The 14,283-nt window shown below is 49.1% G+C and overlaps 1 protein-coding gene across 1 annotated transcript in view; it reads right to left on the reverse strand.

Annotated features, from left to right (window-relative positions):
• LOC121546013 (zinc finger protein castor homolog 1) overlaps window positions 1-14,283 on the reverse strand; it is a 91,260-nt gene that overhangs the window by 21,669 nt on the left and 55,308 nt on the right. Inside the window, exons 7-9 of the mRNA XM_045209379.1 lie at window positions 9,700-9,864; window positions 8,549-8,721; window positions 3,200-4,092 (exon numbers count right to left, since the gene is read on the reverse strand). Coding sequence (XP_045065314.1) covers window positions 3,200-4,092; window positions 8,549-8,721; window positions 9,700-9,864 — 1,231 coding nt within the window. The remainder of the gene's footprint in view (window positions 1-3,199; window positions 4,093-8,548; window positions 8,722-9,699; window positions 9,865-14,283) is intronic.

Below are 14,283 nucleotides of genomic sequence, written 5' to 3' on the forward strand. Positions count from 1 at the left end.
CAGTCAAAACTGTTCGCTGCTCTGGCACCCCAATGGTGGAACAAGCTCCCTCACGACGCCAGGACAGCGGAGTCACTCACCACCTTCCGGAGACATTTGAAACCCCACCTCTTTAAGGAATACCTGGGATAGGATAAAGTAATCCTTCTAACCCCACCCCCCCCAAAAAAAAAGAAAAAAAAAGTGTAAAGTGGTTTTCCCACTGGCTATAGGGTGAATGCACCAATTTGTAAGTCGCTCTGGATAAGAGCGTCTGCTAAATGACGTAAATGTGCCCTTGAGCAAGGCACTTAACCCTAATTGCTCCTGTAAGTCGCTCTGGATAAGAGCGTCTGCTAAATGACTAAAATGTAAAATGTAAATGTAAGCTAAGGGATGGAGATGGGGTTGTGTCAGTGTCATGGAATTTAAGCTGACAATGGTGTGGTGTGGTGTGGTGAGGGGACTAAGGAAAGAGGAGGAGGGGGAAGGGCATTGGTGGCTGGGTGAGGTCATTGTATGCTTACTAAGTCACGACACCCCCACTCCCCCAAAAAATACACCCCAAAATGAACTAGCCAGAAAGCCAGGTTGTCATTGGACATTACAACAAGCCAAAGACCTGATGAGAGCACATCATATCAAGGGCAACGTTTGAACACGTGACCTACACATGGTCATTACAATTTTGTAGTGAATGTTCATCTGGTAAATAGCGATGGAGATCTTACACATCTGGCTTGAGCTTAATGATCTCGGCAAAGACATGGGAGGAAGAAGATGAGTAGATGTTTTTTCTGGAAATTCTCCAGGAATAATGTACCACAATGTAATTACTCTGGCTAAGTTACAAAGCTTGTGAAATATAATGTCTGTCTAATTAGTAAACCCTTCAGAGGTCTGGATCTTTAAGAAGAAAAACAAATTGGTGAGAAACATTGATAAAAAAGCAGTCCATACTGAAACCATGAAAATTCTAGTTTACCTCTAAACAGATGCAGTACCACAAGGCCCCCGTTTTCAAAAAACAAAGGTGAAATTATCTGAAAATAGCCACACGCTGACATGTTTCTCACATAACCACTTCCTCATCAATTTAGCCCAAACTTCCTGTTCACACACATATTTTGCGAGACATATTTTTTCAGACAAAACCTAACCTACTAAGGGCCTAAGAAAATGTCCATATTCTCTATTTCTGCTGCTTAGATTGCGAACAAAACAGCATCTTTGTTGTCTGTGCGAGAAGCCCTGTGTGTGACTGGCTCCCCTCTCGTTGTGGCGCAGTGGAGAAACCGAAGGGGAGCCGGCACCATCAGCGCAGGCTCTCTCTCTCTCTCTCTCTCTCTGACGTGACGGCAGAGACTGGGGACTGGCAAGGGGGTCTGGAGGACTTGTTAGATTTTAACACTCCGAGCCTGGGGGAGTTTGAGGGGGTGGGAGGTAAAGCCCTCCACAACCTCTGTATTAAGGTAAGGAACATTAGGAGCCTAACAGGAGTGAAGGCACATCAGGGCAGGGGGCATGTGGGGCGGAGAGTATGGTGGGTTTTAGATGGAGGGGGCTCTACAAACTCCCAGTACCAAAGAGGTCAGGGGACCTCCAGTGGAAGGTTTTACATGGAGCCCTGGCCACTAACAGCTGGTTAGCACGGGTTGAACCGGGAGTCAGACAGGGGTGTCCTTTCTGTGTCATGAGTGAAAATGTGATTCATGTGTTTTCTGTGTGCGCCAGGTTAATGCCTTTAATGTCTCAGTTGGAATGTCTGTGTGAGAGGTTGGGGGTGGGTTTTACTGGCGGGATGTTTATAATGGGGTACAGGTATTCAAATAAGGAAAAGGAAAAATCTGTGTTGTTGAATTTTCTGTTTGCTCAGTCAAAGTTGGCTATTTGGCTAACAAGGAGGAACAGGGTCAAAGGTGGGGGGATAACAGACCCTTTACTATTATTTAATGGGATGGTCTCTGCGCGCCTTAGGGTGGAATTTGAGTTTTATAAAATGATAAAAAGTGTGGAGATGTTTAAAAAGATATGGTGTGTTGGGGGGGGGGCTGTCTGTATAGCTGGGGAAGATGGTCTGGATATACGGTTGTAGAGGTGGTGAGGTTTGGGTTATTGTGATGTGTGGTGTTGTTTTTGTATCGTGGGGTAGAGGAAAAGGTGAGTATGCAGTACAGGGGATATTGGTAATATTTATTTTTATTTTAGGGGGTGGGGGGTGGGGTGAGGTTTTAATGAAATGAGGATGTACCATTAAAAAAAGACAAAAAGTTAAAAAAAAGTCTCTCTCTCTCTCTGCTCGGGCCTGTAGCCCCCATTTTCTTTTTGCTCAGTTGTCAGACAGTCTGAGACTGTTTTATTGAGATAGTAATTTACTTTTTTTGGTATTCTTGTAATTATTAGAGTGGTTGTTTGCGTCTGAGCCCAAAATAGTGTGTGTGTGTCTGCCCTTGCATTCTGAAAAAAAACACCCTCTCTCTCAGACAGCTCTGGTGTGCCCAGTCATTTCTGCCTGAGCGATTTTATATCAGTTTGCAGAGAGCGAGAGAGAAAGAGAGAAAACAGGTTTTGTTCTTGCAATTTCGGAACTGAATTTCATTCCACCTCCATTTGCACAGAACGAGGGCACACACAGATATGAGACCAATGATGAGGAAACATGTACAACACAAGCCCCGGGAGCCCCCTCCGAACGCCGTAGAGACTTTTACAGGGCCCACTCTCCTCTCTGTTGGCGCATTTATCTGCAAATGGATTACGGGTATCTAGCAAACCATCGGCACAATAACAAGCGTGGAGCAGTGAACCACACCTTCAGTATGTCCTTTCAAGCCTGGACTGATAACTTCTCCTCCACTGTGGGCCAGTGATATTGTTTAGGTGACCTTAGTGTGCCCTTTTAGCTCTGGCTGCAGTGACTCCACACTAACAGGGCTTCTCCCCCTGTGGTATCACGTTGTGAAGAAAGCCAAACGGACTCTGGCTACATCCTCTTTGAGGAGTGTTTCTACTTTTACAGAATTATGTAGTAGCTCTTTTTTTCAAAATGAGGTTTAAACACCAAGATAACAATTTTATGGCAGACATGTAGCTACTATTACAACAAGCAGTGTAATAATGATATGTTGAGCCATCTCACATTCCTTCCCCATTGATGTCTGTTTTAGGTTAATTGGATAGACAATAAAGCTTTTAGAATTTTAATTTTGAAACCACCCACCTGTGTCTTGGTGGTTAACGGAAGGCTTGAGGGCAGCCGCTGCCAGCCTGGCCATCATGGGGGATATGAGGCCCTTGCTAGCAGAGATCTTCTCCATGATGGAAGAGGCCGAGCCATAGGAGGTCGGCATGGACGCCATGGCACCATCACTACCCGCTGAGGAACAACTGGCCTGGGACAGCGAGTCAGTGGGCATGGAGTGGGAACCAGATGACACGGCCGAGATCAGGCTGGCGGCCGAATGGGGAAGCTGCATGGGCAGCCGGGGCATGAGCGGGAAGAAGGGCTTGTTGACGCCGACAAGGGCGCTGTTGGACATTGCCAGCGCCACAGGCATGTTGCTGGGCAGTGCCTGGGACAGCAGACTGGACATGCGTGCCGAGTGTGACAGTGAGGAGGTGGGCTTGAGACCGACGTGGCCGCCGCCGGAGGACGACATCGTCGTGTTGGGTGTGGCAAGCAGGTGGGCGCCAGGCCTGTTAGACGACTGCTGGGTGGTGGGCGAGGCGCTCAGGCTGGAGTTCTTGCTGCTGATGGCAGGGAAGTCCATGAGGTCGTCATTGCTCGACTCATACCCGGGTTCCTCCTTGGGCACCAGGAAGGAACCGCCTGAGGAGAGGCCTATGACGCCCGAGGAGCGGATGTGGCGGCGGTCGTGCTTGCGCTTGTGGGAGGTCATCTGGCTGGTGGAGGTGAAGGTGAAGCCGCAGCCCGAGCGGATGCAGTGGAAGTGGTTGGTGGCCTTGCTGTAGACACAGCCCTCGTACTTGCACTCCTCGTACTTGTAGAACTTCTTGAAGCCATCCTTGGCGTACGCGTCATCCTTGATGTGGTAGCTTTTGTGCTTTTCAATGTCGCACTTGTTCTTGAAGGTGAAGGTGCAACCCGGGCGCCTGAGGAAGGAGAGGAAAGCAGGGAGAAAAGAGGAAGACAATAAGTTAAAAAGATGTCACATATGATGCTAAGTTACAAGGCCTCTTCAGTAGGCATGGAATTCTGTGATTTTAGGGGCAAGGCCATTTGGCCTTTAAGAGGTGACCAATCTGCCAGGGCACCAATGCCATTTGCCAGGGCACCAATGCCATCTGCTAGGGCACCAAGGCCATTAACAAAAATAGCCAATTAAATGTATTTTAAAACCCGAAAAACACTAGCTATTCTGTTAAGAAAAACATAAGTTTATGTAAATGTACATAAATAATTTGCCTGCATGTTGAAGTGTAGGTGATAGCCTTTGCGTATTGGCTACAGACTTTCATGTCCAGACCGATGCTGACATGAGGGAGGCCCTGAAAATGTAGCCAAACTTTAATGAGACTTTTAATTACATACTGTATATATAAGCCAGTCATGTTTGACAAATATAATATAGGAGCATTATTAATATCTAAAGGCTTGATTCTGTCGAAAATACTTGAGGCACTGTTCGTTCTGATAGGAGAGAAAGGCCAGTGCCTGTTGTGCACTGCAACATCATCCACCTTGCAATCTGAGTGGAGGCAGTCAATGTTTTGAAACTATTTAACCATAAATGTAATGGTTTAAAACCTGGATGTTTGTCATTTTATGAGGCATGTCTTACCATGTTCCAACTATAAGAATGTATTTTATAAACACTTTCTTATATGCCATTGAAACCATTAGGGCCTATTTCTCTTATGTTCTCAACTTTCTTTCGTTGTCCAGCAGTCAAAGACACAATCCTAGTCATATTAACAACCCATGCTTTTTGTTGCATCTTTAGAGCTTCCCTCTTTCTAAATTTCTGAAGGATATTTTCATCTCTGTCATATGAAACTGCTCGCATTTGCGGTGCACTTTTGAGAACTGTGTTTTCCCGCTAATTGCATTTTGAAACATTCGTGCTTATAGCCCACAGCCGTTTGGACATTGCTGTTTTTATATGTGAAGAAATAGCCTAATAGTTTATCAACATTTTAAACTAAACGTTCTGATCTGTTGCATCAGCCTCATAGCTTAAAACAAAAAAATGGATGGACAGTGGTTGTATTAATTTGGGATCTATCGTGTCCCACAACTGTCCCAGAGCATGTTTGAATATTTATTTCTCACACAGAAGGACAAGCTGACCAATACAATAGGTCAACTTTTGTACTATGAGGGATAGTAGATTGACATAGGCTAGTGCTTTTGCTGTTCGTTAGGCCTACTCATCTTGTTGGCTGAAGAAAAGTAAATGTGGACAGTTCTTCTAACATCTTTAATATGCGCCTCGGAATTCGATAAGAAGGACATGCACCGTTGCATCCCCGATGTGTCTGTCTTCACTTGTAGCCTACTTCGGAGCTGTGATGCCTGTGAGAAGGACCCGATCACGTGACAGGCATTGGCTAATAAGAATTTAGATATCTGAGAGAGCCATGTGAGTGAGAGGTGCTTCGTAGTAGGCTACGGAGATTGGCAGCCGGGAGAAGGGAATTATAACTATTATATTCAGCCCAAGGGCACAACGTCCACTTTGACCGCAAAGCATTCATTTGTTTAGATGGCATTACGGCCACACAAGGGGGCATCTGCCGAGAAATTCAAGTCCTGCTCTTCAGTACAGTGGGACAGTTCTGGGACAGTCGTGTATCGGATTTCAATTTCAATTATTTTTTAAATTTCTTACTATCAATTATTTTTTTTATGTGGAGCCTACCAGCTCATCGAACCCATAGTATGAAGCAGATACAATCTACAGTCTATGAAAAATGTAATTCATTGGAATATCTTTGGGCCATCATGGATGCACAAACTAAACAAAGTGGCTGGGGTGAGTTAAACCCATATTATGCAAATAACTTTGAGACCTGGTGAAAAGAAACACCTGTATAAATACTATCTCTATGTCACGCCCTGGCTCTGGGGACTCTTAAATGTTGAGCCAGGGTGTGGATTTTCTATGTTTAGTTTTCTATGTTTTTTGTTCTAGATCATGTTGATCTATGTTGGCCAGGGTGGTTCCCAATCAGAGACAGCTGTAGCTCGTTGTCTCTGATTGGGGACCATACTTAGGCAGCCTGTTGGCACCAGTTAGTTTGTGGGATCTTGTTCCGTAAAGGTTTGTGTTGTGTAACCTCAGGACTTCACGTATCGTTCGTTTTGTTGTTTTGTTAGTGTGTTGTGTACTAAATAAAATGTACGCTTATCACGCTGCACCTTGGTTCCATGAGTCATCAGTCAACGGTCGTGACAGAAGATCCCACCTAAAGAGGACCAAGCAGCGTGTCCAGGAACAGACAGCCTGGACTTGGGAGGAGATCCTGGACGGGAAGGGATCCTGGACTTGGGAAGAGATTCAGGCCGGAATGGATCGCCGTCCTTGGGAGGAGATTGTGGAGGCGCGCTACAGAGAGGAGTAGCGGCAACGCAGAGGGTACCGGCCGAGGAGGAAGCCCGATAGACAGCCCCAAGAAAATGTTTGGGGGGGGCTAAAATGGTGGTTGGCGGAGCCTAGAGTTAGAGCAGAGCCAACTCCCCGTACTCAGGCTAGGAAGCGTGAGACTGGGCAGGCTCCGTGTTATTCGGAGCCACGTACTGTGCTGCGAGTGTTCCGGCACAGTCCTGTACATCCGGTGCTAGCACCACGCACGTGTCGTGCTAAGGTGGGCATGCAGCCAGGACGGGGTGTGCTGGCTCAACGCTCGTGGCCTCCAGTACGCCTTCTCGGACCCATATATCCTGCGCCAGTGCCACGTGCTGTAGCGCCAGTACGAGTGCACAGCCCTGTACGTCCTGTGCTGATGCCTCACACATATTGTGTGGAAATAGGCATTCAGCCAGGACGGGTTGTGTCAGCTCTCCGCTCCAGACCTCCAGTCCGCCTCCACAGTCCAGCCCGGCCTGTTCCTTCTCCCCGCACCAAGCCAGTGGTGAGTGTTCCCAGTCCAGCCCGGCCTGTTCCTGCTCCCCGCACCAAGACAGTGGTGCGTGTTCCCAGTCCAGCCCGGCCTGTTCCTGTTCCCCGCACCAAGCCAGTGGTGCGTGTTCCCAGTCTGGCCCGGCCTGTTCCTGTCCCTTGCACCAAGCCAGTGTTGCGCGTCGCCAGCCTGGTCCGGCCTGTTCCTGTCCCTCGCACCAAGGCAGTGGTGCGCGTCGCCAGCCCGGTCCGGCCTGTTCCTGTCCCTCGCACCAAGCCAGTGGGGCGCGTCGCCAGCCCGGTCCGGCCTGTTCCTGTCCCTCGCACCAAGCCAGTGGGGCGCGTCGCCAGCCCGGTCCGGCCTGTTCCTGCCCCTCGCACCAAGCCAGTGGTGCGCGTCGCCAGCCCGGTCCGGCCTGTTCCTGTCCCTCGCACCAAGCCAGTGGGGCGCGTCGCTAGCCCGGTCCGGCCTGTTCCTGCCCCTCGCACCAAGCCAGTGGTGCGCGTCGCCAGCCCGGTCCGGCCTGTTCCTGTCCCTCGCACCAAGCCAGTGGGGCGCGTCGCCAGCCCGGTCCGGCCTGTTCCTGTCCCTCGCACCAAGCCAGTGGTGCGCGTCATCAGCCCGGTCCGGCCCGTTCCTACTCCCCGCGACAAGCCAGTGGTGCGCGTCGTCAGTCCGGTCCGGCCCGTTCCTGCTCCCCGCGCCAAGCCAGTGGTGCATGTGTCCAGTCTGGCACGGCCCGTGCCTGTTCCACCGGTGCCTGGTCCGGCACCGGTCAGCTCTCCACTCCGGAGTCAGAGCGATCCACTCCGCCGGGGTCCGGTCCAACTCCAGTCAGCAGATCCACTCCGGAGCCAGAGCAATCCGCTCCACCGGTGTCCAGTCCAGCTCCGGCCAGCGGCTCCAGTCCGGAGCCGGTGAGGTTTGTCCACCATCGTCGGGTCCAGCTCTAGTCAGCAGGACCAGACCAGGGGCGCAACGGGGAGGTGGAGAAAAGGTGATGGTCACGCCCAGAGCCGGATCGCCTCCGAGGCGGAATGCCCACCTGGCCCCTACCCTCTTGTGTTTGTGTGGCGCGGTCGCTGTCCGCGCCTTTGGGGGGGGGGGGTACTGTCACACCCTGGCTCTGGGGACTCTTAAATGTTGAGCCAGGGTGTGGATTTTCTATGTTTAGTTTTCTATGTTTTTTGTTCTGGATCGTGTTGATCTATGTTGGCCAGGGTGGTTCCCAATCAGAGACAGCTATAGCTCGTTGTCTCTGATTGGGGACCATACTTAGGCAGCCTGTTGGCACCAGTTAGTTTGTGGGATCTTGTTCCTTAAAGGTTTGTGTTGTGTAACCTTAGGACTTCACGTATCGTTTTGTTGTTTTGTTCGTGTGTTGTGTACGAAATAAAATGTACGCTTATCACGCTGCGCCTTGGTTCCACGAGTCATCAGTCAACGTTCGTGACACTCTATCTCTATTACTGAGGGATCTCCTGACCTGCAGTGGAAGTGGGTGGTCTTCTGGCTGTAGAATTGGCACTCCACCATCCCACAATCCTCGGTGGCACGGAACCTCTGAAAGCCGTCGTTGATCAGTTGGGTGTTCTTCTTGTGGAAGTTCTCGTGAGTCATGACATCGGATGTGCTGGTGTACACCTTATTGCAGCCCACCTGCAGATAGGGAGGGGAGTGTGAGTTTGGAGCTTTTCAGTAATAGGCAAATAAATCAACTTATTAATGATTAATTAATCAACTTGTTTTTTACTTATCCAAGTAGGTTATTGAGAACATTCGTAGTTACCATAACAACCTAAAAGAGGTGTGGAGACAAACTTTCAACTTAAATCCTAATCTGTTATTGATATACAGTAAATGAATGATAGGGCTCTAAGAGAAGCAACCTAGTATTTATTCAGCAGTTTTTGTTAGTTCAAATAGCAGTGATTTGTAACAATTAATAAATCAGACTTTTTCACAGTGGGACCATGAAGAGACCTGAGAAAGGCTCAGTTGAGAAAAGGGGTGGGCAAGTTGATTATCACTTTCTTTAGTTTAAAATGTTCTGGTACTCAGGAGCCCTCGGGCCCAGAGGAAAAAACAGCTAATGTTTGAATTAAAAGCAGCAATTGTATATCATCCCTGGCACTTTTCAACTGGCACAAACGGGGCAACTTCTCCATCAAATAACTAAAAAAATGCCACTCTGTTTGTTCCCCACTAAATCAGAGGTGCCTGATGCCAACATCTGCAGGTTCTCAGGCCTGTGTTTTAGGTTTTACTATCCTTGTGGGGACCAGAAGTGGAGACATTTTGCCGGCCCCCACGAGGAAAACTGCTGTTTTAGGCTTAGGGGTTAGGTTTAGTGTTAGTATTACAATTAGGGTTGGGGGTTAGGTTTAGGGTTAAGGTTAACATTAGGGTTAGGCTTAGGGTAAAGGGTTAGGGGTTAGGAAAATAGGATTTTTAATGGGAATCAATTGTTTGGTCCCCACAAGGATAGTAAAACAAATGTGTGTGTGTGTTTTTGTGTGCATGTGTGTATACCGTATTGGTGAGTGGAAGAAGAGTGTGTATATGTGTGTCTGTGTTTGTAAGCACATCTTACGAGTGTATGTGCGTGTGTGCATATGAGCGCATGTGTGTGTTTACCTGCATGCAGTGGTAGTGGGTGCTCTTCCCGTTGAGGTGGCAGCCGTGGTAGTAGACGCTACAGTCGTCCAGTGGGCTGAAGCGCATGAAGCCATGCTGCAGAGAGTTGTCCCTCTTCTTGTGCATATTGTAGTGTCTGATCATGTCTTGCTTGCTGGTGAACCTCTGTCAAGGGACAAATGCACGGCAACAGGTTGGTGCTGATTTTAAGTAGTCACAAAATCAGCAACAAGTCATTTTATCGCTCTGGAAACAGCTGAAAGCGCAGGAGCCAATTGGCAGAGTAGGAGAGGAGGCTGTGTATGTTGCAATGGAGAGGGCCAGAGCTATGACTTTTGGAGTGTGGCACTGATAGGTAGCAACAAAAACATACACTATATATACAAAGTATATGGACACCGATTCGGCTATTTCAGCCACACCGTTGCTGACAGGTGTAATAAATCGAGCACACAGCCATGCATTCTCCATAGACAAACATTGGCAGTAGAAATGCCTTACTGAATAGCTCAGTGACTTTCAACATGGGACCGTGAAAGGATGCCACCTTTCCAACAAGTCAGTTTGTCAGATTTCTGCCCTGCTAGAGCTGCCCCGGTCAACTGTGCCCAGTCAACTGTAACTGCTGTTATTGTGAAGTGGAAACGTCTTGGAGCAACAACGGCTCAGCCGCGAAGTGGTAGGCCACACAAGCTCACAGAATGGGACCGCCGAGTGATGAAGCATGTAGCGCGTAAAAATCATCTGTCCTCGGTTGCAACACTCACTACCGAGTTCCAAACTGCCTCTGGAAGCAACATCAGCAAAATAACTGTTAGTCGGGAGCTTCATGAAATGGGTTTCCATGGCTGAGCAGCCGCACACAAGCCTAAGATCACCATGGGCAATGTCAAGTGTTGCGCATGGTGATGCAGCAGCTACTCTTCCTGGGGTCCAGCAAAATTAAGGCAGTTCATACAATTTTAAAAACATTACAATACATTCACAGATTTCACAACCCACTTTGTGCCCTCAGGCCCCTACTCCACCACTACCACATATCTACAGTACAAAATCCATGTGTACGTGTGTGTATAGTGCGTATGTTATCGTGTGTGTGTATGCATGTGTCTGCGCCTATGTTTGTGTTGCTTCACAGTCCCCGCTGTTCCATAAGCTGTTTTTTAATCTGTTTTTTAAATCTAATTTTACCACTTGCTTCAGTTACTTGATGTGGAATAGAGTTCCATGTAGTCATGGCTCTATGTAGTACTGTGCGCCTCCCATAGTCTGTTCTGGACTTGGGGACTCTGAAGAGACCTCTGGTGGCATGTCTTGTGGGGTATGCATGGGTGACTGAACTGTGCGCCAGCAGTTCAAACAGACAGCTCGGTGCATTCAACATGTCAATACCTCTCATAAATACAAGTAGTGATGAAGTCAATCTCTCCTCCACTTTGAGCCAGGAGAGATTGACATGCATATTATTAATATTAGCTCTCTGTGAACATCCAAGAGCCAGCCGTGCTGCCCTGTTCTGAGCCAATTGCAATTTTCCTAAGTCATTTTTTGTGGCAGCTGACCACACGACTGAACAGTAGTCCAGGTGTGACAAAACTAGGGCCTGTAGGAGCTGCCTTGTTGATAGTGCTGTTAAGAAGGTAGAGCAGTGCCTTATTATGGACATACTTCTCACCATTTTAGCTACTGTTGTATCAATATGTTTTGACCATGACAGTTTACAATCCAGGGTTACTCAAAGCAGTTTAGTCAGCTCAACTTCCTCAATTTCCAGATTATTTATTACAAGATTTAGTTGAGGTTTAGGGTTTAGTGAATGATTTGTCCCAAATACAATGCTTTTAGTTTTAGAAATATTTAGGACTAACTTATTTCTTGCCAACCACTCTGAAACTAACTGTGACTCTTTGTTAAGTGTTGCAGTCATTTCAGTCGCTGTAGTAGCTGACATGTATAGTGTTGAGTCATCCGCATACATACAGTGAGGGGAAAAAAGTATTTGATCCCCTGCTGATTTTGTATGTTTGCCCACTGACAAATACATTTTAATGATAGGTTTATTTGAACAGTGAGATTTGCATTTTAATAAGGGAAATAAGTATTTAACCCCTCTGCAAAACATAACTTAGTACTTGGTGGCAAAACCCTTGTTGGCAATCACAGAGGTCAGACGTTTCTTGGAGATCTTTGCAGATATTCTCCAAGTCATTAAGGTTTCGAGGCTGATGTTTGGCAACTCTAGCTCTTTGGCATTTTTATATTTTTGGGATAATTTGTGAGAAGGAGGCAGTGATACTTTCTTTAAAGTAAAATATAAAAATGTATGTGCTTCTTCTTGAGCCACTCCTTTGTTGCCTTGGCCTTGTCAGGGTTGAGTGTAGTGGGAACGTGGAATCACACGCAGGACACAGAGATTCAAAAAACAGATGTCTTTAGTGAAGTCCGTAGTACACGCCAAACACGGCAACAGGCCACAGGCGAAACAAGACGCACACTAGACTGTCCAAAGTAAGAACGCACAACGTGCGGGACTCTCTTAAACAACACGAAATAAAGAGAGCACAAAACAGAGGACCAAACAACAACACATGACAATAGAACAATTACACACAACACCTGACCAAACACAAGATAACTAAATAGGGTGCCTAATGAACACTTAACAATAAACAGGTGTAACAAACAGACAAAACCAATCAAACATGTAACATCGAACGGTGGCAGCTAGTACTCCGGCGACGACGACCGCCGAAGCCTGCCCGAACAAGGAGAAGGAGCCGCCTCGGCCGAAACCGTGACAGTACCCCCCCCCCCTTGACGCGCGGCTCCAGCCGTGCGCCGCCCCCGGCCTCGGGGACGACCAGGAGGACGCGGAGCAGGGCGCGTAGGATGACCACGATGGAACTCGGTCAGAAGAGACGGGTCTAGGATGTCCCTCCTCGGCACCCAGCACCGCTCCTCCGGGCCGTACCCCTCCCACTCCACGAGATATTGGAGACCCCCATCCGGCGTCTCGAATCTAGGATGGCCCGAACAGTGTACGCCGGAGCCCCCTCGATGTCCAACGGGGGCGGAGGAGTCTCTTCTATCTCAAAGTCCTGGAGTGGACCAGCTACCACCGGCCTGAGGAGAGACACATGGAACGAGGGGTTAATATTTTTGTAATCAATGGGCAGTTGTAACCTGTAACACACCTCGTTCAATCTCCTCAGGACTTTAAAAGGCCCCACAAACCGCCGACCCAGCTTCCGGCAGGGCAGGCGGAGGGGCAGGTTTCTGGTTGAGAGCCAGACTCGATCTCCAGGTGCGTACACTGGCCCCTCACTGCGGTGGAGGTCGGCGCTCGTCTTCTGTCGACGGATGGCCCGCTGCAGATGGACATGTGCAGCGTTCTACGTCTCCTCCGAGCGCCGTACCCACTCATCCACCGCAGGGGCCTCGATCTGGCTCTCATGCCAAGGTGCCAGAACCGGCTGGTACCCTAACACACACTGGAAAGGGGTTAGTTTAGTGGAGGATTGGCGGAGAGAGTTCTGTGCCATCTCGGCCCAGAGCACATATCTCGCCCACTCCTCCGGCCGGCCCTGGCAATATGACCTCAGAAACCTACCCACATCCTGGTTGACACGTTCGACCTGCCCATTACTCTCCGGGTGGTAACCCGAGGTAAGGCTCACCGAAACCCCCAACCGTTCCATAAACGCTCTCCAGACTCTGGAGGTAAACTGGGGGCCTCGATCAGACACTATATCCTCGGGTACCCCGTAATGCCGGAAGACGTGAGTAAATAGAGCCTCAGCGGTCTGTAGGGCAGTAGGAAGACCCGGCATGGGAAGGAGACGACAGGCCTTCGAGAACCGATCCACAACGACCAGGATGGTGGTATTCCCCTGTGAGGAGGGAAGGTCGGTGACAAAATCCACCGAGAGGTGAGACCAGGGTCGTTGTGGAACGGGCAGGGGTTGTAACTTACCCCTGGGCAAGTGTCTGGGCGCCTTACACTGGGCACACACTGAGCAGGAGGAGACATAAATCCTCACATCCCTGGCTAACGTTGGCCACCAGTACTTTGTACTAAGGCAGTGCACTGTCCGGCCAATACCTGGATGTCCAGAGGAGGGTGACGTGTGAGCCCAATAAATCAGCCGATCCCGGACCTCGAGCGGGACGTACGTCCGACCCACCGGACACTGTGGAGGGCTAGGGTCGGTGCGTAATGCCCGCTCGATCTCCGCATCGACCTCCCATACCACCGGTGCAACCAGACAAGACTCAGGTAGTATGGGAGTGGGCTCCACGCACCTCTCCTCTGTGTCATACCGCCGAGACAGGGCATCTGCCTTCCCGTTCTGGGACACAGGGATGTAAGTGATCTTAAACACAAACCGGGCGAGAAACATAGTCCACCGAGCCTGGCGAGGATTCAGTCTCCTAGCTGCCCGAATGTATTCCAGGTTACGGTGGTCAGTCAGAATGAGAAAAGGGTGTTGAGCCCCCTCAAGCCAATGCCTCCACACCTTTAGGGCCTATACCACGGCTAACAGCTCCCTGTCCCCTACGTCATAATTCCGCTCCGCCGGACTG

This window comes from Coregonus clupeaformis, chromosome 30, assembly GCF_020615455.1.
Source record: "Coregonus clupeaformis isolate EN_2021a chromosome 30, ASM2061545v1, whole genome shotgun sequence".
Taxonomy (NCBI): domain Eukaryota; kingdom Metazoa; phylum Chordata; class Actinopteri; order Salmoniformes; family Salmonidae; genus Coregonus; species Coregonus clupeaformis.